The 27,680-nt window shown below is 38.6% G+C and overlaps 2 protein-coding genes across 2 annotated transcripts in view; both read right to left on the bottom strand.

Moving 5' to 3' along the window:
• Positions 1-222: 222 nt before the first annotated feature.
• LOC113648477 (pepsin A-like) lies at positions 223-3,242 on the bottom strand. Its single transcript, XM_027155680.2, has 9 exons — positions 3,117-3,242; positions 2,782-2,932; positions 2,509-2,626; positions 2,293-2,411; positions 1,971-2,164; positions 1,210-1,326; positions 933-1,074; positions 618-716; positions 223-473 (listed from the first exon to the last, which is right to left on the bottom strand). The coding sequence occupies exons 1-9, from the start codon at positions 3,173-3,175 to the stop codon at positions 336-338; spliced, it is 1,137 nt and encodes a 378-aa protein (XP_027011481.1). The 5' UTR covers positions 3,176-3,242; the 3' UTR covers positions 223-335.
• A 3,812-nt stretch (positions 3,243-7,054) lies between these two features.
• Positions 7,055-27,680, bottom strand: part of pkd1b (polycystic kidney disease 1b) — a 38,412-nt gene continuing 17,786 nt past the window's right edge. Inside the window, exons 19-41 of the mRNA XM_027155663.2 lie at positions 26,663-27,253; positions 25,798-25,948; positions 25,470-25,719; positions 23,721-23,916; positions 23,256-23,423; positions 23,012-23,155; positions 22,126-22,336; positions 19,718-19,841; positions 19,418-19,564; positions 18,344-18,408; positions 18,071-18,255; positions 17,194-17,281; positions 16,946-17,112; positions 15,795-15,997; positions 15,468-15,665; positions 15,016-15,170; positions 13,542-13,754; positions 12,703-12,825; positions 11,625-11,799; positions 10,396-10,683; positions 8,828-8,962; positions 8,419-8,733; positions 7,055-8,318 (exon numbers count right to left, since the gene is read on the bottom strand). Coding sequence (XP_027011464.2) covers positions 7,566-8,318; positions 8,419-8,733; positions 8,828-8,962; positions 10,396-10,683; positions 11,625-11,799; positions 12,703-12,825; positions 13,542-13,754; positions 15,016-15,170; positions 15,468-15,665; positions 15,795-15,997; positions 16,946-17,112; positions 17,194-17,281; positions 18,071-18,255; positions 18,344-18,408; positions 19,418-19,564; positions 19,718-19,841; positions 22,126-22,336; positions 23,012-23,155; positions 23,256-23,423; positions 23,721-23,916; positions 25,470-25,719; positions 25,798-25,948; positions 26,663-27,253 — 5,045 coding nt within the window. The 3' untranslated portion in view covers positions 7,055-7,565. The remainder of the gene's footprint in view (positions 8,319-8,418; positions 8,734-8,827; positions 8,963-10,395; positions 10,684-11,624; positions 11,800-12,702; positions 12,826-13,541; positions 13,755-15,015; positions 15,171-15,467; positions 15,666-15,794; positions 15,998-16,945; positions 17,113-17,193; positions 17,282-18,070; positions 18,256-18,343; positions 18,409-19,417; positions 19,565-19,717; positions 19,842-22,125; positions 22,337-23,011; positions 23,156-23,255; positions 23,424-23,720; positions 23,917-25,469; positions 25,720-25,797; positions 25,949-26,662; positions 27,254-27,680) is intronic.

The raw sequence follows: 27,680 nt of genomic DNA on the forward strand, positions 1-27,680 counted from the left end.
AATTTGCACTGCAGTCATGGAATCAGTAATTAGTAGATTGTTCAGTAAGCGGTATGAAATGAATATAAATGGTGCAGAGTTGTGACTCCAGACTCTCTGAAAGATTACATGAGTTTACGGCAGAAAAGTCTTTATTCATTAATAAGTGCAGGAAAAAATGAATGTAAAAATAATTGAGGAAGCAGGAGATCGATGACAATCACTGAATCATACTACATTGTATTCACTAGAACTAATCATTTTATTATGTTCTTATGTCATCATTTTATCGTTTACTTCTTCAGAATTATTAATAATTAGCTAACAGTTGGTTGTGATGTCTTCTAGAGATGTTGTTACACAGCCTTGGCCAAACCGATGGAGTTGTTGGACCTGTTGAAAATGGTGTAGTACTGCCTAATGAACACATCACCCAGGATCCACAGGCTCGAGCTGCTCGGGCTGAAACCAGTGCGGCAGCCGTAGTAATAAGACTGTAAAGAACAGATTGGGGTAAGCAGGTTAGAAAGAGATCAGATACTTACACATATTAGACTTTCCTCACATCCCAAGCTGTTTCGATCAAACAAAGTGGACGTGAGGTCACAAAGGTTTGCTGCTGTGCCAATGGAACTCACCTGACGGGTGTAGGCTGAGGCGGGAAGGGTGAAGGCATTGCCGTTGATGTTGAAGGTCAGTACAGGCATGCTTGCAATGTTGTTGCAGTTCACCATCGCCTAAAAATGACAATAATAAAAGTCCACATGAAATATACACCATTTGGCAGACATTCTTATCCGTACTTACATTTTTATCAGATCTTTATACAATTGACCAATTGAGGGTTAAGGACCTTGCTCAATGGTCTCCTGAACTCTTGAATCTTATGAAACAGACAATGTGACTAGCTAAATAGATTTCATGCAAAACACACTTGGAGTGACTTTACTTACATCTCCATTGCTCACTGTGGCTCCCACCCAGCTGTTCATGTTGTTGATGTCATTGGTAGGACCACTGATCAGGGACGTACCAGTGTCTACAATAGCCTGGCATCCACCATTGCAAGCAACAACCTGTCCGTTGATGGTGACGCTTTGGAGCAAAAAAAAAAATCATACACCAAAGAAGGTGATCATGGTTGTTACTGTAGTTTGTAAATTGAAAACATGGATGGAAATTATAAAGTAATAATCCATCTAAAGAAACTGGTTAAAATTGGGTTTTTACCTTTCCATGGTGATCTGCCAATATGTCTCAGATGACAGAGGGATCCAGACCAGAGAACCAGTGTAGTGGTTGGGGTTGTATCCACCGAAAATAACCTCACTGCCGCTTTGAGAGTTGCTAGATGTGGAGGCATGACCATATTGCCAGATTTTACAATTGCTCATTTAACTGGTAATTTTATCCAAAGTTATTTGCAATTGAAACAGGATACACTGAAAACTAAAGGTTTCTGTGGTAAAAGTGGAAACATAGAAGCCCTATCCTGATTTACCCTGTCCTATCCTATGCTATGCTATGCTATCCTATCCCATCCCATCCCATCCTATCCCATCCCATCCCATCCTATCCCATCCCATCCCATCAAACTTTCACTGTATCTGAATTTCCTATCACCACCATTTTCATGTAGTTGGTTTGAGAAAAATTAGCCTATATTGGCAGTTGCTGAGGTGAACCTTTGTGCCTAGGCCAATGTAAATGACATTGTTTGGCTTGCGTTATATAACAAAAATGTTGCAGAAAACTTCGCTATATCCTTTCCTATTATATTCTATTTTATTCTGACAACAAATAATAAGTTGTTTTCATTGCTGCAGAGGTAGAGTTGATTACTACAACTTGTGCCGGATAGTCCTAATCAGGTGGAATTCTTAGTTTTTGACTCACCCTTGACTCTAGGGTTAGGGTTAACCCTCTACTCTTGACTCTACCCTTAGTAATTGGTAATACATTTTTGTATTAAAATTCTGAGTCTCTCTTACCCACTTAGGTAGACTGAGAAGTAATCCTGAACAAGACCCTGCTGGACCATGTTGTCAAAGACAGGCTGGGCATTAGAGGCAGCTAGTCGAGGGTAGGCCAGACCCAGAATGCCGTCAGCCTTCATGTGGGCCATGAAGGGTGCCTCGCTTTGACTCAGTCCAAAGATCTGATGGGCAACATTGATACTGCCAACCTGGATAGAAGTAACAAAAATATGAAGCAAAACAAATAATCATTTCAAGACCCATTCCTAGGTGTCCGGTACAAGTGGTATAGTCTCATATCTCTGACATTATTGGATAGCTTTAAAGACATTCTAACCCCAACAGTGTCATATCCGAGGAATCCAGTCATGCTGCCAGTGCCGTATTGGATTGACAGAGGCTGGTTGTTGGCCTGGAAGGTGCTGGATTTTGCAGGATTGAACCTAGCATGGTTGGCTGTAAGACAGGAAAAGGCATCAGATCTTGAATATTGTATCTCTAATGAGACATGTGTATTTCTAAATGAGATATTTGTCATATGGGTTCTACTCACTGCAAGCAGTACTGCTGCAGTAGATTGAGGGAACCCAGAGGTTGGAAGAACCGGTGTCAAAGATAACCTGGAAGGACTGAGGAGGAGTGCCAATGGAGATCACACCATAGTAGGAAAGCTGTTCAAAAAATGAGGGGACACTCATTACAAACAGATCCTGGAGTTTTTCTTATTTGGAAATAATTAATGATTAAGTCCCTTCCCATAGAAACCACCTAATGCACATCTTAAGATTGCTTTTGCTAGAGCAGAAGCTGGAAAAAATGGACTTACATCAGCATCGTTGGTCATGGATTCATAACCAACGGCATAGCTCTGGGTAAACTTAGCTACTGGGTTGAAAGGGTACAATTTCCTGAACTTCTCCCAAAGACCCTCCTTCTCTAGTGTTTCACGAGCACTCTTCCCCTTGATCAGAGGAACGCTGCCATAAGCAAATGGAAAACAATGTTTTTGGTCATTAGCATACTAGTTTTAAATCAATACCCTGACCCTCTGCACAGTACTGATGAAAAGCATCGAGTAATGAAGAGTAATGAAAAAAAAACCCTTTCTTGTTAATTGCATTAGATAATGCGTGCTGGAGACAGATAGAGGACAAGTATTACCTGATGAAGCACTCAGAGAGCGCCAGCATGGCGCAAAGGACTACGGCCCACTTCATCATGACTGCTTGGAAGAGTTCAGTTGCTTGAGCTCAAAGACTGCAATACTCCTTCAGAGTCAGGTTCTTTTTATACACCATCCACCTCTTCAATATATCTCTGTGATAAGGAACCGCAGGGGTTGAAAACGATAAGGAATCGTTTGGACTAACAAAAACTGATGTCCTCTAGACATTGTCAATAACAGTGACAACATGGAAAATACAACTTCGCAAACAATAGCTTGGAGTGTTTGCTACTCTTGTACAATGCTGTAAGAGTAGACCAGTAGAACTTTTCACAACCTTAGCTCAGTGGCACGTGTAGGTTTAGATAATTTTCATTTTGGTCCAACTGTATATTTAAACATTGATAAGTGCTCTAAAATGAACCCAATGAGAAATCCATGCTAGTTTCTAATCAGTATATAAAAGGCTTAATAAATGCTCAAGATAGTATCAGGACAATAGTGTTAGAGACAACTGAATATGTCTAGACTGTAACCTGATGTGATTCACAAATTATCAGTATTAGTTTGAGTAAATTAGTTTTAGCAGAGTTTCAGTTATTAAGTTGAGTTGCTGTCATCAACATACTTGTAATTATAGGTTTTCAGAAATATTCATTGTTCATGATCTGAACAATATTCATTCATTCATACATTCATTCATTCATTCATTTTCTACCGCTTATCCGAACTTCTGGGGTCACGAGGAGCCTGTGCCTATCTCAGGCGTCATCGGGCATCGAGGCAGGATGTGAACAATATTTGATTGATCAAATATTCATAATTAAAAAACTTTTAAATACTTGAACACAGATAAGTAGGATATTTTTTAACTTGTAGTGTAATTTGAATTAGCTAAACCAGGGGTCGGCAACCCGCGGCTCCAGAGCCGCAAGTGGCTCTTTCATCCCACTGCTGTGGCTCCCTGTAGATTTGGAAAATAAATATTTAATTTATTTTATTTTAGTTAGATGTAAAAAAATGCAATTCTAAATTCTAAGATTATGATGCTCTTGCAACATTAAAATAAACCGTGTTTAATTTTTTGGTCGCTCAAAATATGCGTCATAACTGCCGAATTGCGAACTCTGACATTTTTGGTTCGCTGCAGCCGGCGAGTTAAAATTTTGACGTCATGAATACGAAGAGGACTCGATTAGACATTGAACATTTTGTTTGAAAGTAACCTTCAATCCAGCGTCTTTTTACTTAAGGTTAGTTCAAACTGCTCAAAATATTTTTGTTTGCCTGCAGAAATAAAATGGCGTTTACTCGGAAGCAGTTCGTTGATTTCATAAATGCAACACACTACAGTTTTTTCTACACTTTCCATAAAGGTAAAAAATGATATATGCAGTGTTCTCTTCACTTTAGATGTCAAATGGGTTTTGTGGCTCCCTGTGTTTTTTTTTTCTCTGGGAAACGGGTCTAAATGGCTCTTTGAGTGTTTAAGGTTGCAGACCCCTGAGCTAAACTAATGTTCAGTGCTGTTTGTTGTGATGAGAGCCCACCAGAGGTCCACCAGAGGGCCCCATGATTTCTCTAATGGATACACAATTGAGCACACTGGTGAAAAGGTGCATATTGGGTAGTCTCTGGATGCCACCTTGTGGCGTGGGGAAAAACAGAAACTCAACTTACCTAAATTAGTATCGTAACCAACATGGTTAACGCTCAGGGTTGCTGATCAGAAGGTCAAGGGTTAAAGCCTCAGCAACAGCAAGCTGCCACTTTTGGGCACTTGATCAAGGGACCTTAATCAGAATTGTGTACCATGGTTGAACTTAACCCTTAATTCAAACACTGTAGCATGGCTGACCCTGTGCACTGACCCAAACTTCCTTCAAAGATGGGATATGTGAAGAAAAGAATTTCAATGTGGAGCAAAACGAAACAAGAAGTAATGGAAAAACTAATCAAAACACAATTAAAAAGTTAATGCTGATTTTATTAGATTTAGTCAATTTTCTTGTTTCCACTGTTTGATGCAATTGAAATCAGGGCTGTCAATTGTCACACTTTGAGAGTGACAGTCGCTCATTTGGGTCTTTTCTCACGCTCTCCCACCACACGTTGTATTTCTCACACAGAAAAACTTTTTGACGATTTATCATAAATTTAATACGCCGCAGCGCCCAAAACGTATCAGTCCACACCGCTGTCTCTATGGAAACGGGCAGGAATCAAGCGCGTCTCAGTTCTTAGTCAAGCCTGACACTTATCAACCAATCAAAAAAAGAGGCTAAACAACAGCCAATAAGAAAATATCATTATCTGGGAAAGATTTAACGCAACAACCAAAGAAAAAACATTAAACGGCTTGTCTCTGGACGGGACATTGTCCTCAATCATGACCCTAAAAATGTCTGGGCTTGAGCTGAACTGTTTTAAATGGGAGCAACATTACAAATGATAAAGGAGTCCAAAAAGGCAACAAACACTTACAATAAACACCACTTAGTCTAAATATTACATAGTTTCACTTATTTAAAATGTGTAATGTTAAATTATTGAATTAACCTTCACTTGCAATCAGCACATTCATTCTTTATTTCACAGATATTTGACACGTCACCTCTCACACTTCTCCCTCACATCCTGTGTATCTGCTTAACAGTGACACGCTCCCCAAATAGACAGAAGATACTCCATCTCCACAGGAACAAATATTTCACTTCTCTCAAAGGATTCTTCCAGCTGTGAAAAGCTAGCGTACTTTTTTTTTTCTTCTCCGAGAGTGTAAATCAGATCTGATTAGCTAGCTTAGCTCACTTCTACTTCCAGTGAATGGCATACCTGTACACGTCTCCTCGGGCTGGATGTCGAGCAATAAAATGCACATATCTACACATCTACACCGGCTTTGGCTTGCAGAACATAATTAGCATTAGCATTATTTCAAATTTTCACATTCTGTCTTTTAATCGATGTTTAATCTTCTGGGGTTAAATGTATTATAAAGACAGCAAAGCTAAATACTGTATTTTATAGGCTTATGTATTCACCTTGATGAAGGCTGCTTTAAAAAAATAATAATAACATGAGTCCATTATTTCAAATATTGACCTTTTAAAACCTATGCACAAACAACTCTAACAGCTGATAATTACGAAAGGTACTGCAATATTTAACATAACAATAACGTCTTGCCATACACTTTAATGATGCTACAGATGTTTATACAGGAGTCAGCTTTGCTTTTAAGGAGTCTCTTCATAACACCTAGTTCACATTTACCTTAAGATGTTTGATAAAGAGGGGGGACACGGTGGCTTAGTGGTTAGCACGTTCGCCTCACACCTCCAGGGTCGGGGGTTCGATTCCCACCTCCGCCTTGTGTGTGTGGAGTTTGCATGTTCGCCTGGGGGGTTTCCTCCGGGTACTCCGGTTTCCTCCCCCGGTCCAAAGACATACATGGTAGGTTGATTGGCATCTCTGGAAAATTGTCCGTAGTGTGTGAGTGTGTGAGTGAATGAGAGTGTGTGTGCCCTGCGATGGGTTGACATTCCGTCCAGGGTGTATCCTGCCTCGATGCCCGATGACGTCTGAGATAGGCACAGGCTCCCCGTGACCCGAGAAGTTCACATAAGCGGTAGAAAATGAATGAATGAACGAATGTTTGATAAAGACAGCACTTCATCAATTACTTCCTCATTCACCACTCTTAGTTTATATTCCTTTCGCTTAAATATCACCTTCCAATTTTCACAGCTACACTTGCAGAATGTTCGCACATGGCTGGATATTTTTTCCCCTTATAGCTGGAGTTTTCTTTACAAATTAAAAATGAACAAATGTTATTTATTGAGCTAAATGAATTAAGCTACTGTATAATCATACAGTTATGAATGAGAAGTATTGACACCCAGATGCTAACACTTAAAACATTATCATCCAATGTTTATTCAATTGTTTATTATAAAGTCACACTCACTTTTTATTTTTGGTCAGAACAGCCAATAAAGAAAAGCATGACTGGCTATAAAATGCTATGAAAAACAACATCAAACATATATCAAATACTTCAATGACATCCAGCTCATTTGTCCTAAGTATATTCTGAGATAAATAAAGTAACATGATTTTTTTATCCATTCAATAATTAAACCCCAAGTTTCCCAGGGGTGTCTAATTAATTCAAAATATATAAAGCTACCACTTTCTTTAGCAGTCCTTCAATCTCTATGTACTTTATGCATTGCATAAATTTGTGTCACAAAGTGCTGAGAAACCACTTTGTACCAGTTAAAGTTAACTAGACAGAAATGATTGACAGGTACACTTTTCCCAAACAGGTGTCTGCACTTTCCTGCTCCTTTCTCGAGTTACTGTTCACATTCCAAGCCTGAACATGCATAATTCATTTAAAGAACTCTACCAAATTTTGTGTCTGTAGCATACACCGATTAGTCCTTTTCTATCTCAGAAGGATCAGAATGCCAGGCTTTCTTTTTAATTGGCATGCCTTCATTTGCTTCAGACCAATCCCTTTCTTCACTGCGAGGTCTTAGAAGAATGGCCCCGGGGCTTTGAGACTTAGAGAACCTTTGAATGGTATCTGCAGAGTGACAAGTTCCTGAGTGCCAAGCTCTTCTTCTAGGGAATCCCCTAATCTCTGGGTCTGCTGTCTGAGATTTCCACCTTCCTGCTACTGAGAGATCAGTCGTGAGGTGAGCAGAAGGTCCCAGGATTGAGGACTCAGAGTGGGTTGCACGGCGAGAAGGGAAGACCTCAGAGATACCAACAAGGAAAGGCTGAAGAGGCTTCAGTCCTATGCAAAGGGAAGTTTGGCTAGGTATTTCCAATTTTGTTGTTGAGGGCATCTCTGGTCCTGGCTTGATTTTTGTCCTTCTGTTTTGGGCAATTCTCCTTTGCACTTTCTGAAGCTGCTCCTCGATGTTCAAGACATCATCGTTAAGTCGATTGACACGGTCAAAACCAGCAAGGAGACTTTCCACTGATGGCAGCAAACGATCAAGATACTGCTGGACCTCAAGGCTCTCTGAGACTGTAGAAGACTCGGAGACTTGAGAGGAGGCAGAGGATACCAGGCAAGGTCCGGTAGGACTGATGGGCGTTCTGATGTTGGAGAAATGGGAGCACTGGGACGATCTAGATGGTGGTGACTCCATGCCCTCAAACTTTACTCGGTGCCTAAACTTGGAATCCAATGAATACAAGCATAGAGTATAGTCAAGCACAGAATACATTGCTACAAATTAGTTTTTTGACATGCATTATGACTAAAGATGTTTATACCTCCTTGATCTTGCTGAGCCCCATCCATAGCTTGAGCCTCTTGATGAGAAACTCTACCATCTCATAGTCCTGTGGTTCCAGAGATGGCCGGTACATTTCTTTCCGAATAGTCTTGTACCTGTGGAGCAATACAGCCCCACATAGATGCCCAAGGAGCCAGAACCCCAGTCCAAATACAGTGAGGCAGAACAGGGGCCCAAGCACTGGATGCTTCTCAGACATCTGCCGTACAACTATCCGATCTCTCAGTAAGCACAATAGGGTCTGACTAGCTTGCTTTACACTCCTGAAGCCTTCCACTGAAGCTGAGAAAAGCTGAAAACAATGTCACATCATGACAAACTCAGACTTGATTATTTTATGTTTGATATTTTAGAAGCATTATATTGAATGAAACAATCCAGAGTACCAAGCTGCCTGTGTGGGAGAAGAGAAGCAGCAGAAGCACAAACAGGAGGACTACTCCAAAGATCTCAGAGCAGGCCTGATGGAGAACTCTGCTGAACACCACCCATCTTCTTACAAACTGCAAAGAGCCTGCCATCTGCAACAGAAAAGAAACACTGATTACCTGTGTGTACCTGTGTGTACTGTATCACAGATGGTATGCATGTTTTTTTGCCTTATTGCAAATTCAGAGAAACACAAATAAGGGTCAAAGAATTGCGTGACAAAAACAGGATAGACTGAATTCATACAGATTCCTTCTGAGTTTCTACAAATTATTCATAAACCTGTCCAGCTTTTTTTTTTCTTTTGGGAGCAATAGGAGAGTGTGCTTATATAAAAGGGGTACTTGAGGTACACCTCTAAATGTGTGGCCATGCTAGATATTTAGTTTCCATCGACTTCCATTCAACACACATTAGCATGACTCTTTAATTAGTAGCTAGCTTGTTGCTAACAAAGAAAAAAAAAACTATTCTCCCTGTACTGGGTTGCTACAGTGGATCATCTGATCTGCATATTTGATTTTGACATAGGTTTGTACATTAGAATGACCTTCTTGAAATAACCATTCCATTTTATTTGGGCTTGGGACCAGCACGGAGAGGTAATCAATCAGTACCTTGGTGGGTTCTTGCTTTGATTTGTGATGTAATATCAGGTTGCCACTCATATTTAAGCAGTCTTTTAAGAAAGTTTACATGCTGAAAGTCTAGTGTGAACACACCTTAACTATTACACTGTGTTATTGAACTACAAGCCAATTAGAATAGCAAGCTATATAACATTACTGTAGTGAGCTAGCTCATATTAGACTATATATTGTGTTATTTGAAATTGGTACATAAAAGCCTTTATTATCACCACATATACATTAGTATGATTTAGCAGCCCTGGAGTGGGGAGGGTTAAGGGTCTTGCTTAAATGCATAACAGTGGCAGCTTGGCAATGCTGGGGTTTGAACAGGATGCTCTTATTTCCAGGGATTTCAGAACAGCGTAACAGATATTGCGTCATCGGGTAAGCTTGGCCTATTTGATAATCTAACCCTAATCCTAACCCTAACCGTAGTTTTTGGTTGTTTATTTGTTTTTTGCATAATAGATATAAAATCTACCCATATGACTGTTTTGTCCTTCATTATACATCGTAGGCATGCTCTTTTTTTTTTTTTTTTGAAAGAGGCCGTTTTCCAAGACCTCCAGAAACCATGCCCACTTTACGTCATGATAACGAAACCCCTGGAATTTAGTGAATGCCGGGTTTGAACACTGACCTGCCCCCAATTTATTAAAATGCATTTTCTGTTGTCCGATATTTAAAATGTCTGTTAAATTGTAGCTTGGTAAAATAGGTAAGTTCAGTTGATTATTTCCGAAGAGAGCATCAATAGTGTTAGCACTATATATATATTTTTAACTTTATAAAAAAAGGGATTTTTCTGATAACTAATATCACTAACCGCTTTGCCATTTCCACTGCCTACAACACCAAGCATGTACTGTATCTTCCCCTGTTGTTAATTTTACCTGTAGAACCAGCAACATCAGTAACACAGCCGAGAGCTGCGAGGAAATCTTGGACAAAGAAGCAATGCTGTGAAATCCTGTGAAGGTGTCAGGCTTGGAGACCTGACCGGAAAGGCACATAGTGGCCATGGACAAGAAACAAAAATGCAGTGAAGCTGCTGAGAAGGACAGTAAAGCCACCAAAAGCTGGAAGAGATGCCATCCCTGGGTTAGGTACTGAGCTCGCTCTCTGAGCATCCTCCGAACCTCGGCACTCAGGAAACACAAGGAGAAGATCAGCAGTAGGGCCTAGCAAAAGAACAGAGCACTTAACAGTGTGGCACAGGTTTTATTTCCTGGTTTCAATACATGCTTCTTTACAAGGACGGAGGACAAAATCCAGTTGTTCCACTACGTTAAACTCATAAAAATCTCTGCATAAAATCTAACTGCATGATATATTATACTGGCTACAGAAAAGAAAAGTTTAATATACCAATTTATCTTCATTGTTCTTTCATTGTTTAGCGGATTATAAAATAGCACTTGATCCAGCATCATTCTTATTCTTTTTTATTTTTGCATAAATATTGTGCAGATAAATAGTGCAGACAAATCAATGAACCCATAAGACACAAAATAATAAGAACCAAACAAACAAGTACATAGATTAATTCGTAGTCATATACAGTACATACTAAATAAAATACTAAATAGAAGAAATAAATAATGTTTGCACTACTTTATACATGTAGTCTGCTGTTTTTTAGTTGCTGAATATGAAAAAAATCAATTAAAATAATAAATAAATAGAAAAAAGTATTAATAAATTCTTATATTATAGAATTATTTAATAAGTTACTTATTTTATTATTTATTTATTTAAATAATTTGAATTCATTTTCTTTTTCTTTTTATAACTTTATAATTTTTTTAATTATTAAGGCCATATATTTAATGTATGGCCTTAAATGTTAATTTTAATAAATAAATAAATAAATAAATAAATAAATAAATAAATAAATAAATAAATAATTATTGTATTCACAGCAAAACTGTGAGAAATTTCAGCATGATAAATACTTCATTGGCTCTGCTTAATTTTTTTCCTTGTTGGTGCAATTTAGTGACTTTGGATTAAACTGAGGTACTTCAAAATCAAATCCCTGGTACATTTATAAAGCTTTTTCACATATACAGAAATATTGCATCCCAGTATCTGTGAAGTTTTTCTGCATGGTTGCTGTTACCGTTATGGCAATGTTTAATTCAGGTCCAGAAAAAGATCCTGGGATATGAAAAGAATGGATGGAGACGGTGCAGAGAATCTTCTGTGTCTGGGTTTTCTCCAGCAGTATGGAGACTGGCAGGAATATCCCAGTCTCTCTGTGGTACTGAGTAAACTCGACTAGCACAGCTCTGGTCCTGGAATATATAATGCTTCGTAGTGAACAAGAGCAGCAGCTGAACACTAAGTACAGGTGTTTAAAAATACTGGTTTTGTTAAAGATGGTGGCATGAATTTTGTTTTGCTAATTTTCAATTCTGGTTACCGAATAAAAAAGGTTTGAATTGATTCTTGTTTTAATTCCATTTTTACCAGCAGCCAGAAGGAGTCTCCAGTGTTAGCTCTTTGTAAAAGAGGTTTTATTCCACAGAAAGTTCTAAGTATGGAGTATTCGGACTATTATATTTGGAGTATTATAACTGTCTGCTATATCATAAGTGATAGCAGGAAGTCATTTTTATCCTGGATATTTTCCAACACTAAAGTTTACTTATTTTTCAGTGGATAAAATATTAACATATGATGATCTTAAACCAATAAACAGATCAAATAAGTAATGAGTTACTCCACATCGCATCACACCACCCTGTTGTTGAGTACTTGTCTATAACAACAAGCCCCTTAATGTTTTATTCCTCACATAGTATATATTTTTTTTAGAAATGAGACAGTTTATTAAGATAAATTTAAATTATGTGACACCAATTTGACCAGTGTTTGGGTCTGATGTCACATCGATACCATAAAAGAGTTAGGAAAAAATAAATAGCTAGGTTTTTTTGTTTATCTTTAGTGTCAAAAAATAATTACACTATTCTCTCTCATCCTAATATCTTTAAACTTAAATAATAATAATAATAATAATAATAATAATAATAATAATAATTATTATTATTATTATTATTATTATTATTTAAATTTAATTTAAGACAACATATTTTCTATTTCTTTTCTCAGTCTCCAGATGAAGCAGATGAGGAAAATGATGCTGTGAGAATACAATTAAGAGCTGTGACAATGTCCTCGGGTGAGAAACTTACTCTGCTGTGAACCACTGTGTTTGTTTCAGATCTGACAGGATGTGACTGGTGAAGAAACTGCTGTTTCCAAGCAACATCTCATCTGTCTCACTGGAAACACATGACTGGGGTGTGGGCCATGGCCTTAGCAGGAGATAAATCAGGACTTAGTAGCATATATCAATTTTAATAATAGTCTTGCATAGTTAGGTATGTAAATGTTTATTCTTTGTCATGTCTGCTGAAAGTCTACTCATCCATCCATCTATACACTAATCCATTCATCCATCCATCCATCCACCCATCCATCCATCCATCCATCCATCCATCCATCGATTCATCTATATCCAGCCCATCCATATCCATCCAAATCCATCTATCCATCCACCCAACCAAATCCTCACACCCATCAAATAAAACCCCATCCATCCATTCCTCTATCCATCCAATTCCACCCACCTATCCATTTATCCATCCATCCAGTTCCCCCCACCCACCCTCCTTCCAAATCCATCCATCCTTCTAAATCTATCCATCCATCCATCCATCCATCCATCCATCCATCCATCCATCCATCCATCCATCCATCTATCCACCAACCCAAATCCACCCAAAGTATTCATTTAGTATGTAGTGTATAAGTAAATTTGAAAATGTATAGCACAAGCTACATGTTCTAAATCACACCTCCTGCTGCACCACACATGGATGGTAGTAGAACAATTGTTGCTAGGTCAATTAATTTGCATGCACAGTTTAAAATCACACTTAGATATACAGAAATGGAAGAAAATGCAGAACAAAGCCATCATAAAGATTCTAAAGATTTTGCAAGTTCAAAGCTAATGGACAAGACTCACCAGGTGAAGAAGGAGATAGTCCTGTTGCTTTGGGGTCTTTGTCTTAGATGTCCTGAAGTTTCAGCACTGACCATCATGAAAGTCTGGCTATTTTTCATTGTGTCTTTGGTATTCACTCTCTGTAGTCGTGCTATGCCAATCAGAGAGAGGGTGGGATTTCTGTGCAGATGTGTTGTTAATCTTTGTTCCATCCACTGCCACACATCTGACCACCTATATGAGAAGATAATTAATTTGATTAACTCTCCAGTAAAGTTCACAATATGCAAATCACTACTTCAGTTCCACAGAGAAAATGTGAACAGTTTTGGTTTTATTTTGTATTTAATAGTTAATATGAATTCTTTATTTTTGGAATTAAGTAATTTAGCTACATAACAGATCATTCATTCATTCATTCATTCATTCATTCATTCATTCATTTTCTACCGCTTATCTGAACTTCTTGGGTCACGGGGAGCCTGTGCCTATCTCAGGGGTCATCGGGCATCAAGGCAGGATACACCCTGGACGGAGTGCCAACCCATCGCAGGGCACACACACACACACACACACACACACACACACACACACACACACACACACACACACACACACACACACACACTCTCATTCACTCACAGAGGTTCCAATCAACCTACCATGCATGTCTTTGGACCGGGGGAGGAAACCGGAGTACCCGGAGGAAACCCCCGAGGCACGGGGAGAACATGCAAACTCCACACACACAAGGCGGAGGTGGGAATCGAACCCCAACCTTGGAGGTGTGAGGAGAACGTGCTAACCACTAAGCCACCGTGCCCCCATAACAGATCACATATTTATATTCTATGTTTTAGTTTCTATGGTAACAACATACAGATAGACTTTTAGGACTGATGCTCCACATCAGTTGATTTTAACGTATGATTGTTGGTATAGTGACATTTTCTTGTTGATGTGATATTATATAATATTAGCTTTTATAATTCCAAGTGTTTTTTTTCACTCACGTAAGTAAACAAATAAGTGACGTATTCCGTAACCTCCAATTCCATTTAGTCTACACTGTGCATTTAACGTCCACTTAGCTTTAGTGTGAAGCCGAGAATATTATTTATTAGCTAGTCTATTTTTTTTTTGTGAAGTATCGGTAAAGTAGAGTACCGGATGTTTATGAGAAGTGCCAGTACAAAAAGAAAGATTTACGGGACATAAAAGAGAGTGCACACAAGTGCTAGACAATTTATGCTCAGCATCTATAATGTCCTAGTTGCCTAGCAACAGCGTTCTCACTACTTTACCTTAAGAGCAAAAATACTGAAAATGATTTCCAACTGAAAGCACCATTGATATCAAGCTCTGTGTGACTAACTTGCTGAATAGAAATGATTGAGCACAAGGTTGGACTCAGACCGACAGCTAATCAGTGTGGTAAAGGAAGCTGTGGAAACCATGTGTGGAAAAGACAGAGCGTAGTGGTTTGGTGGTTCACCCTGATAGGGCTGTTAGGTTAGGTTGTCCTGGCGGGGCAGAGACGATCGAACGTTTAACTGCAGAGTGAAGCAGTCTGCCATTCGTCTCCTGGATGTTATCCTGATAGTTCATCATGAGAACCACCAACAGGAACAGCATGTAGATAAGGCAGTTCTGGGTAAGGTGGAGAAGCAAGACAAGATACGAAAAAATTGTCAGGTATTCCGAATACTGGTTTGGAGAGCATACACTTATAATATTCTAGGATTACTGTGTTATTATGTCATGCTTTAATGTATCCCAAAATGAGTTTATCCTTTCTATGAGATTCCATAAAGCAGGGGATGGACCTGGCAACATAAGCAAGGTAAAGCAAGAACCTTATGTAGAGGAACCTTATCCCCAGAGGGACAGACCAAAGATTACTTTAGGCTGCATTTTAAAACTAATCAGGACTAAAAGAATTTTCACCTTCATTAGATTTCTGAGAATTCGTACTTTCCGCGCCTCTTCTTTAGCATGCAGCAGGCCATAGCCACAGAGAGGCCGTACTTTAACCCCTTGATCCTTCCATACCCTCATCACTATTGACTCCTGGGCCAAACGATCCTCCACTTCAGGGTCGACTGGTTTCACCACTAAGGCAAGATACATGGCCCGAATGCATATCTGTAGAAATGTAGAACAAAATTTCGGCTGATGCGTCTGATAAACCTCCACAGGGTAATATTTGATTCAGAAATCTTATACATACAGTAGATAACCATGAGCAATCATTTCTAGCATTTCCACACTAACCATGAGAGGCTCCAGAACCAGGACTGATGTGAAGAAGGCTGAAAGAACTGAAGTGAGCCACATTAGAAGCACCGAGTTGGAGAAGGAGCTACCGTATAAGCCCACTAAAGCAAGACATGTTCCCAAGAGCACAGCCACAAAAAGATAAGCCAGACCCAACATCCAAGCTGGTAGCATCAGACCTGGGCCACTGCGAGATACACCTAGGGATTGGCCATGTCAGATTATTCTTACAGCTGTATTGATTATATATAACTTCTATAGGAACCTAGGTGGACCTAATTACTCAGTTCCTTTGAAAGGGTTCCTTAAAGTAGATATACTCCTTGTGTAACAAAACAAAAAACAAAATGAAGCAATGACCATGGTGCCTTTGATGGATATTCATGACTTATAAACTAATCACTGTCTGTGGTTCTTCTGGTGGTTCCTCTGAAATGGTTTCTGCTGTGGATCTTGCCTTAAAAAAACTAAAATTGTTCCTGGAACTAATTGTTTTAATTGTGAAAAGTTCCCTAAAGTAAATATGTGCCTTAAAAGGTTCCATGTAGATACATGCCAAGTGAATTCAAATGCTGGCTGGAACTAATGTCCCCATGATCCAAAAAATATTGGTACCTGTTGTGAAACTATCAATTCATGCATTAGTTTCTTTAACAACAGCTATTTTGACCTGAATAGATGCTATAACTTAAAAAAGTTCCTAAAGTGGATATGTGCCTTCCGAATTAAAAAAAAGTAATGGTCCTAATTCTTATGGTGGACATGTGTCCAAAGTTCTTGACTCCCCAAAATGTTTCTTTGTAATGAACTCAACAGTAACTCTGACAACCTAAACCCTTTGGTGGAGAAGCAACCAAAATTTCTGAGGTCTTAAATGGATCCTGCTGTGATACTTGCATTAAAAACAAAAAGAGACCTGGAACAACAGCCTTGGTTACACTAGCAGTTAGTCTTAAAGGTTTCTAAAAAAAAGTTCCTGCCATGAAACTAGCCTTAGAAACTAAAAGGGGTCCTGGCACACAGCATTGGTTATGGTAGCAGTGTAGCTAGGTTATGGCTACTCTTAAGCTCTTAACAACATTTCTAGGTCCAGATGTAGGTTCCCATGGTGGTAACATTCCTTGAGAGAACCTTTTAGGCCAGCTTACCTATGTGTGTAGTAGATGTGGTGCTGAAGGAGTCCGGGGGAAGACTGGGGAGAAAAGTACTGGCCACACTACACACCGACATAGAGCAGTGAGATTTATAAAGCCCAGCGTCGCAGTCAGATTTCTCCACACTCACATCCATCCATTCACTAGATGAGCCATCCAGTCTACAGTAAACACAAGTGCATCAGCTTGGGGAAGATGTTCACAACATTTCACGTGTCAGATGCGTCACGTCACAGACTCACGTGTCAGATAGTACAGTTTCGTTGGGTGAATATCGGCCACTGTCAGACATACTTGGCCCAGAGGAAGCTTCACTGGATGAGAAAGGATCTGCAAAAACAGGCTGTAACTCATCTTCTGAAATAACATTCCAAAAATGCTTGATTCTGATTGGTCAGATTGTTTCTATGTTTAAAAATTATAGAGATTTTTAAAAATTAAGGCTTTTCAAACTTATACCGTATATATAAATAATTGCCCCTGTATAATTTGAACCCCGTGCTAAAAAGAATCCCGGGTTATTCGTATTGCTGGACATTTCTCACTGCTCATGTTCTACTCGAGGTTAAAGGTAGGGTCTCTGTTGTTTGAGAAATGCTTCAGAAATCTGAGTCGGGATGACAAACTAAACAAAAACAAAACTAACGTTTTTGAAACCATGCGTTGGTAGAACGTTACTTTTAGCTGGTTGCTTAGCAACAGACACCCAATCAGAAACTGAAAATCTGATATCAGGTGAAAACGTAACAAAAACGTAACAAGGGGGAAATACATCACACTGAAAAAAATAGCAGAAGTTAGATGCCAACAAACGACCGCCTGGTCAACTACACAACATGGTCAACTACACAAATCGTGAGATGAGCCGTTATTTAAAACGGTCACACACTGGATTTATCCAATCAGGGACACAGAAAAGTCTTCAGGAGGGAGGAGTTTGCACTTTGTGGATTCTTGACAACACAAGTTGCAATTTTGTGTGTTAACTTCGCAATAGAAAACAAAATTGAGGTTGGTGATGAAACTACTGTTTGTAAAAGTAATAAAACAGTTCTGTTGAGGTTCCATGGCATTAAATGTACCTGTAAATGGATAAAATCAGAGGAATACGCAACGTACCAGAGCACGATGTCTGCTGTTTCTTCAGATCTGGAGAATCGCTGTGTTCAGAGGTTGAAAGTTGAGATGCTGGAGAATTAAGCCTTAACTTGAGAAGTGCTCTTTTTCTCTTCAAGAGCCTTGAGGGTTCCATCATCTCGGCAAAGCCTATGATGCTGTCAATCGATGTCCACTGGTCCAGTCTGCTAGAGCGAGGACAAAATTGTATGATTTATTAGTTAAAACCTGATAAATGGCATGAGAGCAAGCGCAGTAGTGAAGTATTTCTTATACCTTTCACTTCCAAACTGTGAAGCGTTCCAAAATTCAGACTCCAGGTTCAGGCTCTCTGAGGACTCCTAAATAAAATGCAAACATTTCAGTGTTTATTCTCAATTCTTGATTTTGATTAGTCTTAAGATGTTGACTATTTTCCTATAACAGTAGATATGAACGAGCAGAGCAAATCAAAGGTTTAAGGTCACTAATACACTTTGTTTCTGTTGCTATAGTAACAGTTGATTTAGTAATAGGGTCTACAGCACAGAAGTAAAAAAAAAAACATTGGTGGTTATGCATCTGCCCCTGAAGTAGAGGTCTTCTCGGGTCTAAAGAAATGTACCCGACCCGAAGTGACCCGAATCACTTTTTACCCGAACCCGACGCGCGAACCCGACGCGTGACAAACCAATTTTTTTTTTAACCCGACTGGACCCGAATGTTGCATAACTCTACACTAAAGTAACCGCTACAGAGTGGACTCAAAATTGATTGACAGGTCTGTTTCAATGAAAATGAGCTTACCGCCAGCCCCACGTCACCAGCCACATGTCGCAAGCGGTCTTGGGAAACAGAGGAGAGATTGAAAAAGGACTCGAGTCGATGCACACACGCGAGATACAGTAGTTCGGGTCTTCTCGGGTACGATCGGTAAAAACACATTCATTTTAAATTACCCGAGACCCGATGCCGCTATTATCATACCCGACCCGTGTCCGAGGCACACGTGAAACTTTTAGACCCGAACCCGCTCGGGTCTCTGGTCGGACCTCGGGTTTTCGGATCTAAGTGGACCCGTGAAGACCTCTACTCTGAAGTTTCAAAGGCTCTCAGAATGATCCTGTTGTAGCTGCGTCCCATGAGAATTAAACCCTGGCTCTTGCAACTTCTAGTGAAAACACATCTAAAGTCCCCGAGATCCTAAAATTGTTCCTGTTGTGAATCTTGCCTTAGTTCCTGAAACACCAACTCTTGTTACGACAATAATAATAATCACAGGGAACCTGCTGTAGTATCAGAACAATAAAAAAATAAATCCACTGTTTTTCTCTTTACTTGTTCAACCATGAAAGTAAAACCAAGTCTCACAAGGGAAAATCCCTCATTTGTGGAGGACTCGTGGCCTGTAGGCATGGACAAAAAGGAAGCGCAGGACATATCTGGGTGGTGCAGGTACACTTCCATTTCGACAATATCAGACATAGGAGAGGGAGGCAGCGAGATCTCCATGTCAACCTGAAAAAAAAGTGCAACACTATAATAAAACCCTATGAATGGTATACATGAAGTAATCTGATTACAGAAGTAAAAAAAAAAAGAAAACAACATTGATTTAACATTGGGTTCCTTTCAAGAAGTGGAACGTGGTACAAGGAGGAATGTTCATACCTTACTCTTGGTTTTTCTGAACAAGAAGCTGAGGAGCGTTTGGAGAGGAAACATCAGAACAGTGATGGTCATTCCAACCATTACAGTCTCTGGGGTCATCAGCATCCGCTCAGCAACCGGACCTCTACAACGAGGAAATTAGAGGAAATTGTTTTCTCCTAGTTCATGAGGAACTGGATTTTTCATGACAGTGTTTAATGTATCTTAGGGTCTTTCCAGATGAAAATAATTTGAGTTCTTCATTATCTTTTTTAATGCTTCTTTGATGGGGCTTCAGGCTGTTTAACTATCAGAAAAACGCCCAAGAATTCTTAATTATTCCATTAACCAAAGGTTTTCAGCGTTTTTTTTTTGAAGAAGTATGCAAATTATGCAAAAATGAGAAAGACAGAAACACAGATAAGAGTTTATAACTCATCCAGAATATAACATTTACCTAAGATTAATTGTGGGATCATTTTGAAAATTGAACAAAAAAAAAAAGTCCTCCTTGAAAAATGATCTCTGAGAAAACATTCAAAAAAATTCTGCTAAAATAAAACCAGCTCTATTTTCTCCAAGGTGCCAATAATTCTGGTGTTAAAGGGCACTGTACACCGTTTGGTCCTTCAGATGTATTCCTTTTGTGTTCCTTTAACTAGATTATGTATTAAAGGTACACTATGTTCTCTCAGTCTTGTTAAGAACCGGACTCTTGAGGGCACAACCTTTGTTGAACAGTGTTTGCATCCTTAAAGGTATACTATATTTGAATCCCGTTTAGTTTCCATGGAGATAGTGTGTACAAATATAAATGTTGATTTAGCATATCGTTAAGTAATCACGGCGGGCTTTAGTTTTCTTATGTTAGCATACATTGTTTATGCTTAATGGTTCTTTTGTTGTTAGGCTTCTTGTATAACTGTATAACAGTCTGTTTCCTCATCAGGAAGGGTTCTAAGGGCTTGTAATGAAGGACTAAGTGAGGTTCTAAGGCATGTATTGACTTATCGAGTTTAAACAAAGCCTCGGAAAGCAGGCTATGGCTAATTCTCTAGAACATTCTGCGATCGATTTAAAGGTTTACTTGAAACATGCAGTTGTAATAAGATCAAAATGACACAATTTCACCATGAAAACCATCAATATCGGTGGTGTCATGTCAGTGCACAATCCACCACATCATCCCAACACATTCACCTGACTACTGATCACGCACCTAGACTTAAGCTAGACGGGAAAATCATGGCCTAATGGTTAGAGAGTTTGATTCCTAACCTTAAGGTTGTGGGTTCGAATCTTGGGCCGGCAATACCACGACTGAGGTGCCCTTGAGCAAGGCACCGAACCCCCCCAACTGCTCCCCGGGCACCGCAGCACTGCTCCGGGTGTGTGTTCATGAGGTGTGTGTGTGTGTGTGTGTGTGTGTGTGTGTGTGTGTGTGTGTGTGTGTGTGTGTGTGTGTGTTTGTGTTCATTGCTGTGTGTGCACTTTGGATGGGTTAAATGCAGAGAACAAATTCTGAGTATGGGTCACCGTACTTAGCCGTATGTCACCTCACAAAAAAATAATCAAACACACACACGTAGGCCTTTCCCTGAGTTGCCCTGAATTTCTCTGAGATAAAATAAAACGTCTGAACAAAATGAATTGCACCTTTAACCCTTTCTACCACCTGAGAGACAAGAAACATCTGCAAACCTGCTTGATTCTGCATAACCATGTATAGATTTGTCAATAAGGTAATGTCTCCAAACATGAAGACAAATCTACACAGAAATGCTTGCAGAACAAAAACAAAAATCATATCAAATGTACTACTTAATGGAGCATAGAAGATGGTCTGAAATTCTCTACAAGTATCCCAAATTTTGCAGGGATGTTTCTTAGTGCTGTTTTTCTATATTAGAGGCTTTATCAAATATTAATTTTAAGAGTGCAGATATTTTGAAAACTACGGTATATTTTTCTGGCAAAATAGCTCTAGTTTAATGAAGCTAGTTTTGTTTCCAAGAAACGTGCCAATAATTCTCGAGTTAAACATACACTTTTCTTATCCAAAGATATATTTGCGCTACCTTTAAGTTGAATGATAAGGTTAACTACCCCCTCGGAGTCCTCCGATTACAGGTACGAATCCGTACCCTTCGGTTAGCCGTGATAGTGACGAGAGTTCCGCTTCCTCTTAACACAGTATAAACTGTTTATCCTTGTTTATCTAATCATGTTGATATAGCATATCATTAAACAATCACAATTGTGCTGAAGTGAATGCTTGAGTTTCCTGATTCTTTCACACTTAATTCAACACTGCGGCAAATCTTTACCTGAATAAATCATGATTAGAAAGCATCAGGTGCTATGCTAGTCATTATGTAGTTCTAGTCATTTTCTTGGAAAACAACAAGGATGTGTGTTGGATTTGTTACCCGCTGTTTGTTGTGGCCACTGATCCGTACCACACTGCCCCTGCTGCCAGGTAAAGGTGCAGAATCAGGGCACAGCAGGTTACTCTCTGAGCACGACTAAAAACACTGTGAGCTGGACGCTCCCATAGAGATAGCCAGAGGTGATGATCCTGCAATCCGTATATCAGCTGTGATTGCAAAATCCTTTTGAACTGTCGCAGCTCTGGGGGACCTACAAAAAATACATAAATAGTAGATTCATTCACTTGTCCACAATCAGTAAGTGCTTTATTCTGGTTTGGGTGATTGGGCTACAGTTATACAGGTATATGGCATGGTTTACGCTTGGGGTGGTGATCCTATCCTGGGAACATTGGGTGCTAAATGTGAATACACCATTGTTGAAACCAGTCAAATTCTGAATCCTGGTATCTTCCAGAGACTCTGGAGCTGCGAGATGGCGAAACATCCTGCTTCACCACTATGATACCCATCATTTCCTAAAGAAAATGTGAATGTTCTTGCACGTGGCAAGTTCCCCTCATCGTGCTGAGTGTTTTGATATGTCACGTCCATGTTGTGCTAAATTTTTTATTTCGCTAATTTCAGTTCCCCTCATCGTGCTGTTCAGATAAGCGGTAGAAAATGAATGAATGAATGAATGAATATATAAGTTGCCACAGTTAAGCCCTTTAGCAAGGCCCTTAACCCTGTCTAACTAGCTGGGATATGTACAGTATATTTGGAAAACCCAATCTTCAGACATTAAATCTAATTTTTTCCAAACTCAGAGGCTTTTTCAATCCCCGAATCAGATAAAGCTTCGGGAGCAAAAAAAAAATATTCATACTACAGCAAATACACTTCTCTTTTTTTTTTTTCCAGAAAACATTTTAATGGCTCTTACATGTAGCCAGCACCACTTTCTGAACTAAACCCGAGTTCTTTTCATTCTCCACAGATAGCCAGTCCTCTACCATGAAGAAGAACATGTTATCTGTCTGCAGGTCCCATACTGTCACATGCTGAAGATACCATGAAGGATCCAGACCTAAGCAGAGAAGAACATGGTCTGGATTATTCATTCTTAATTTTTCAATTCTCAATTAAAAATGTAATAAATGTAATGTCAATTCTATAATATATCCCACCTGTGTTATCATGCCAGATGCATATTTTCCAGATTTCTCCCAAGCTGACCTCGGTTTCTACCTGAAAGTCATCTAGACCATTCCTCTGAAAGGCACCTTCCCGTTGCAGGTGGCGTGAGCCACTTTTGTTTAGCCCATGCAGACTAATGCCTACATGAGCAGTGGTTCCTGAAATAATAGAAAATGTAGTAGTGATGTCTTTTAAATCTAATGGAGGATGACTGTATATAGATTCTATAAAGGAAATACAATTATTAATACAATACTATAAATGTATACAATTAAAAATGAACTATTCTTAAATAAACAAAAAAATTTAACCAGAGGAGTCCATAAAAAGATGTAACCAGGTCTGGGTTCTTCTTTGATTGGAATGAAAACCTGCGCCCACACTTCCCCTTCACAGATGAGATTGGAGATAAGATACTGAAATATACTGTATACACACATTCAGTCTTCACTTACCAGCCCCTCTGTACCAGCCAGTTTTGACCAGTACCCGATAACGATGGCGTCCTGACTGGCCACACAGAGGGATGCAGCTCAAGCGTGTGCTCTCCAGATGGTCTATCTTGTGAGCGATCAGACCAACCAGCAGATGAATCAGAAGTAGAACACCACATACTAACCCCACCAATATGTTTCTGCTCGGTCCATCTGACTGAAACAGTAAGATTTACAGTAAGATGGCTATTAAATGAAAAGTTCAATTGACGGTGACTCGTGCTTCGATTAACAAGATGAATTCAGTTACCCTAATCGTAGAGGCATTCTATTGTACTACTGTGACACTGGCTGAGGTTAATGCACTGGGTGAATCTCTTACTATTCTTCCAGCTACCTCCTCTTCCAGGTGAACAACCACCAACAGCAAAACCACAAAAAACCTAACACCAAATTTGAACCACCGTCATCAGGATCAGCAACCAACTAGCAAGCATTTTTACACCACACCATCATGAGCAACTGGAAAGAACACCATCAACTTGAAGGAAGAAGAGGATTTTTTTTGTTGTTAAGAAATCCTCTAGTTCAGTATTTATACAATAACAGAGATTAGGTTGGAAAAATCTGGATTATTTGTTTCAAGGTGATTCCACAATTGTGATTTGTATGTGACTGATAGTTATAATCTGTTCCTGAATTAAAGCTGAAAGACATTTTATAGACACACATTTGAATTTCAGAATGGATTAATTGCAAAAGTAAAGAAAGCTGTACTTTTGTAATTAATTAACTCTGAAATTCAAATTTGTGTCTTTAAAATGTCTTTCAGCTTTAAAGACAGCAGTCAAAAACACACACAAAAAAAACAACAAATAAAATATCAACAGTAAGAAGCAAAAAAGTGTTAAAAAAAGCAACAAAATTAATAGTGTAAAATTAGGACATAATAATAATAATAATAATAATAATAATAATAATAATAATAATAATAATAATAATAATAAAAACTAAAAGACAAAATATTTGAGTTAAATGCACAACAGCATTTTTATCATCATTATCATCATCATTATTATTATTATTATTATTATTATTATTATTATTATTATTATTAGTTCCTAATTTTTTTGCTTCTTATTGTTGATTTTTTTTTTGTTTTGTTTTTTTGCTTGTTTGTGTTTTTGACTGCTGTCTTTAAAGCTGAAAGACATTTTAAAGACACAAATTTGAATTTCAGAATTAATTAATTACAAAAGTACAGCAAATTTGAAAATTCTACAATTAGTACAAAAATCATTTTATTTTTACATAAATGTCCACTTGAAACATGTACATTTTAATTCATTCACTACAACTTTGGAATATTCTATGAAGTCACATGTTCTATAAGTCGATCCTGTTCATCCCTAATTTCCTGAAGCACTTGGAAAGAAGAAACGCTTGTTTTTTTCCGATGATATTGACTGACGAAATCACCAGAGTTGTGTGGATGCTATGCTAGTTAACAAGCTTTTGTTATTAGCTAATTCTACATTAAAAACTCAATGTTTTTATTCATTTACGAGCAAAACATTCAGTAGAAAATAGTAATTGTAATCTGAGATATATTGTGAAAATTTTTGTAAGTGTTGACAAAAATATTATTTAATTTTTAAGAGATAAAAAAAAGAGTTAAATGGCATCTATATTGTGAAATTACCATTCAAGTCTATAAATCTACACACATACTATTTATATAAAAAGATGCTATTTAAGAGATTGACGCACTGGTGCTAGAAGTACGATGGAGTCTGGGTGAACGAACAGACTGGCTCCGAAAAGTGTGAGGTGTTCAGTAAGGCAGTGAGCAGTATCAGGGCTGGTAGTACTGAGCACGCTCAGACCGGCTGTGCTCCAGCGTCTCTGTTCCATGCTGAAGAACTGGCAGAGTGAGCTGAACACACACACTGAGACACCTATGTCCACACCCATGCTGTTCTTCAGGGTCACATACAGGTCCTTAGCAGAACCATTCAAGCTGGAAATACAAATGATTTGGCATTAGACAATGATTTCATGCAAAACAGAAGGCATTTGCTACGTGGTGGGGACGTACATCGGTGTGAGGAAGACCGTTTCCTCCACTGAAGGACTCATGCTTGAGAAGTTAAAGGTCAGCTCTTTAACATAAAAGAGCTGGGACGGTTGAGATGTTTGTTTATCAGTTATGATGATGCTTACTTTACCAGAGCTGAACTTACCACTTCCTGTCAATACACACACATAAACAGAGACACACACACACACACTCATACACAAAGTAAGAAGGTATAACATCAAACATACAATACTGAAAAATCTGATATTCACTATCCATTAAATTTAAAAAAATCCTTTTTATAACAAACATATGTCTAATAATAATATTCAGTTAATAGAGTGCATTTAACTCAAATATTTTGCCTTTTAGTTATTATTATTATTATTATTATTATTATTATTATTATTATTATTATTATTATTATTATTATATCCTATTATGTCCTAATTTTACACTTTTAATTTTGTTGCTTTTTTTTTTACACCTTTTCGCTTCTTATTGTAGATTCTTTTATTTGTTTTTTTTGCTTGTTTGTGTTTTTGACTCGATGCATGATTCTTATTCAGCTGCATTTTTCTGCATGAAAGGTTCGATACAAATAAATCTCTACTCCTTTTTACTCCATGTTAAATGCATATATAAGGCATTATTAACCTTTTTATAATTGTACATGCCAAAGCAGTAGTACCTTGGTGGACCTGGGACTCAAACTCATGACCTTCTGATCAATAATCTGACACCTTAAACACTAAGCTACAACGTCCTACAGTTAAATGCTTAATGACAGAGTAGTCTAAGAAAGCTGATTAATTTCCTATAACAGCATGTCAACATTAGTGTTTTTTTCCTGCTACCCCATTTTTAATTTAGTAAACAGAACCTTGAATCAAGCTGAAGTTAAAGGCAATAAAGATCCCAGCATTCGGCTCAGTCTCAACAGCTCTGACTGTGAAGTTCACACTTCCTTCCGACACCAGAGTGACATTAACCCTTCCTGAGACATCTGTCTTCTTGTTTTGCAGCATCACACGTATAGCACTTTCAGCGGTCAGGTTCGCGATGGGGATAAGCAGACCCTGAGGTGTGCTGAACTCCATCGCAGCTAGCATAGTGGAAATTGGTGGGTCTGCAGTGGAGATGAATGGGAGCTCCTCGCTCTCCATAACCAGGAGAATCTGAACGACATCCTCTCTTTCGGTCCTCAGACGTGAGCTCAGGTTCAGAGGGATCTGAAAGTGGCAGAGACTCGACGGCTCGCTGCACAAGAGGTCCAAAGTCGGGTCACCGCGTTTCCCGACTGCACTGATTTGTGGTGATTTAAGGTCGAGAGCTTCCTCTCCAGGCATCTGTGACCACATTAAGCTACGCATTAGCTGTCCGACTTGGTAAAAAGCTGACATTGCAGTGTCTTGATGTTGAGTGCTGAATAAACCTGAAGCGTTCGCAGGATTCTGAACAGACATCGAGCTACCTAAAGAAAACAAAGAGTCAATTAAATATAAATGATAGAATGATACTTTTTCTTTCCGATCCGATTCCGATACCGATGTTTGCGATATTTGTGTTCTTTTCTACCTTTAAAACTAAAAAAATTTATAGTTATTAAGATTTATTTGTTTCTGGCAAAGAAATGCCCTTATTACTGGATAAAAAATGAAAACACAAGAAACCTTAAAAAAGTATTAATGCAGCAGCAAACTTTACATTTAACAGTTATTGGTATAACAATCTAAACCATATATACTGCAATTATTAAATTAAATTATTTTCTGAAGAAAAGGCAATATTTAAAAGCGAATCTTAAATTTCAAACACAAGGCAAAATGTATTAATTAGTAAACCTTGCACCCAAATGAGCAACATGTTTAACACGCTGAGGTAAATAGAAAGGACGTCTG

This window comes from Tachysurus fulvidraco, chromosome 8 (genome assembly GCF_022655615.1).
Source record: "Tachysurus fulvidraco isolate hzauxx_2018 chromosome 8, HZAU_PFXX_2.0, whole genome shotgun sequence".
Classification (NCBI taxonomy): Eukaryota; Metazoa; Chordata; class Actinopteri; order Siluriformes; family Bagridae; genus Tachysurus; species Tachysurus fulvidraco.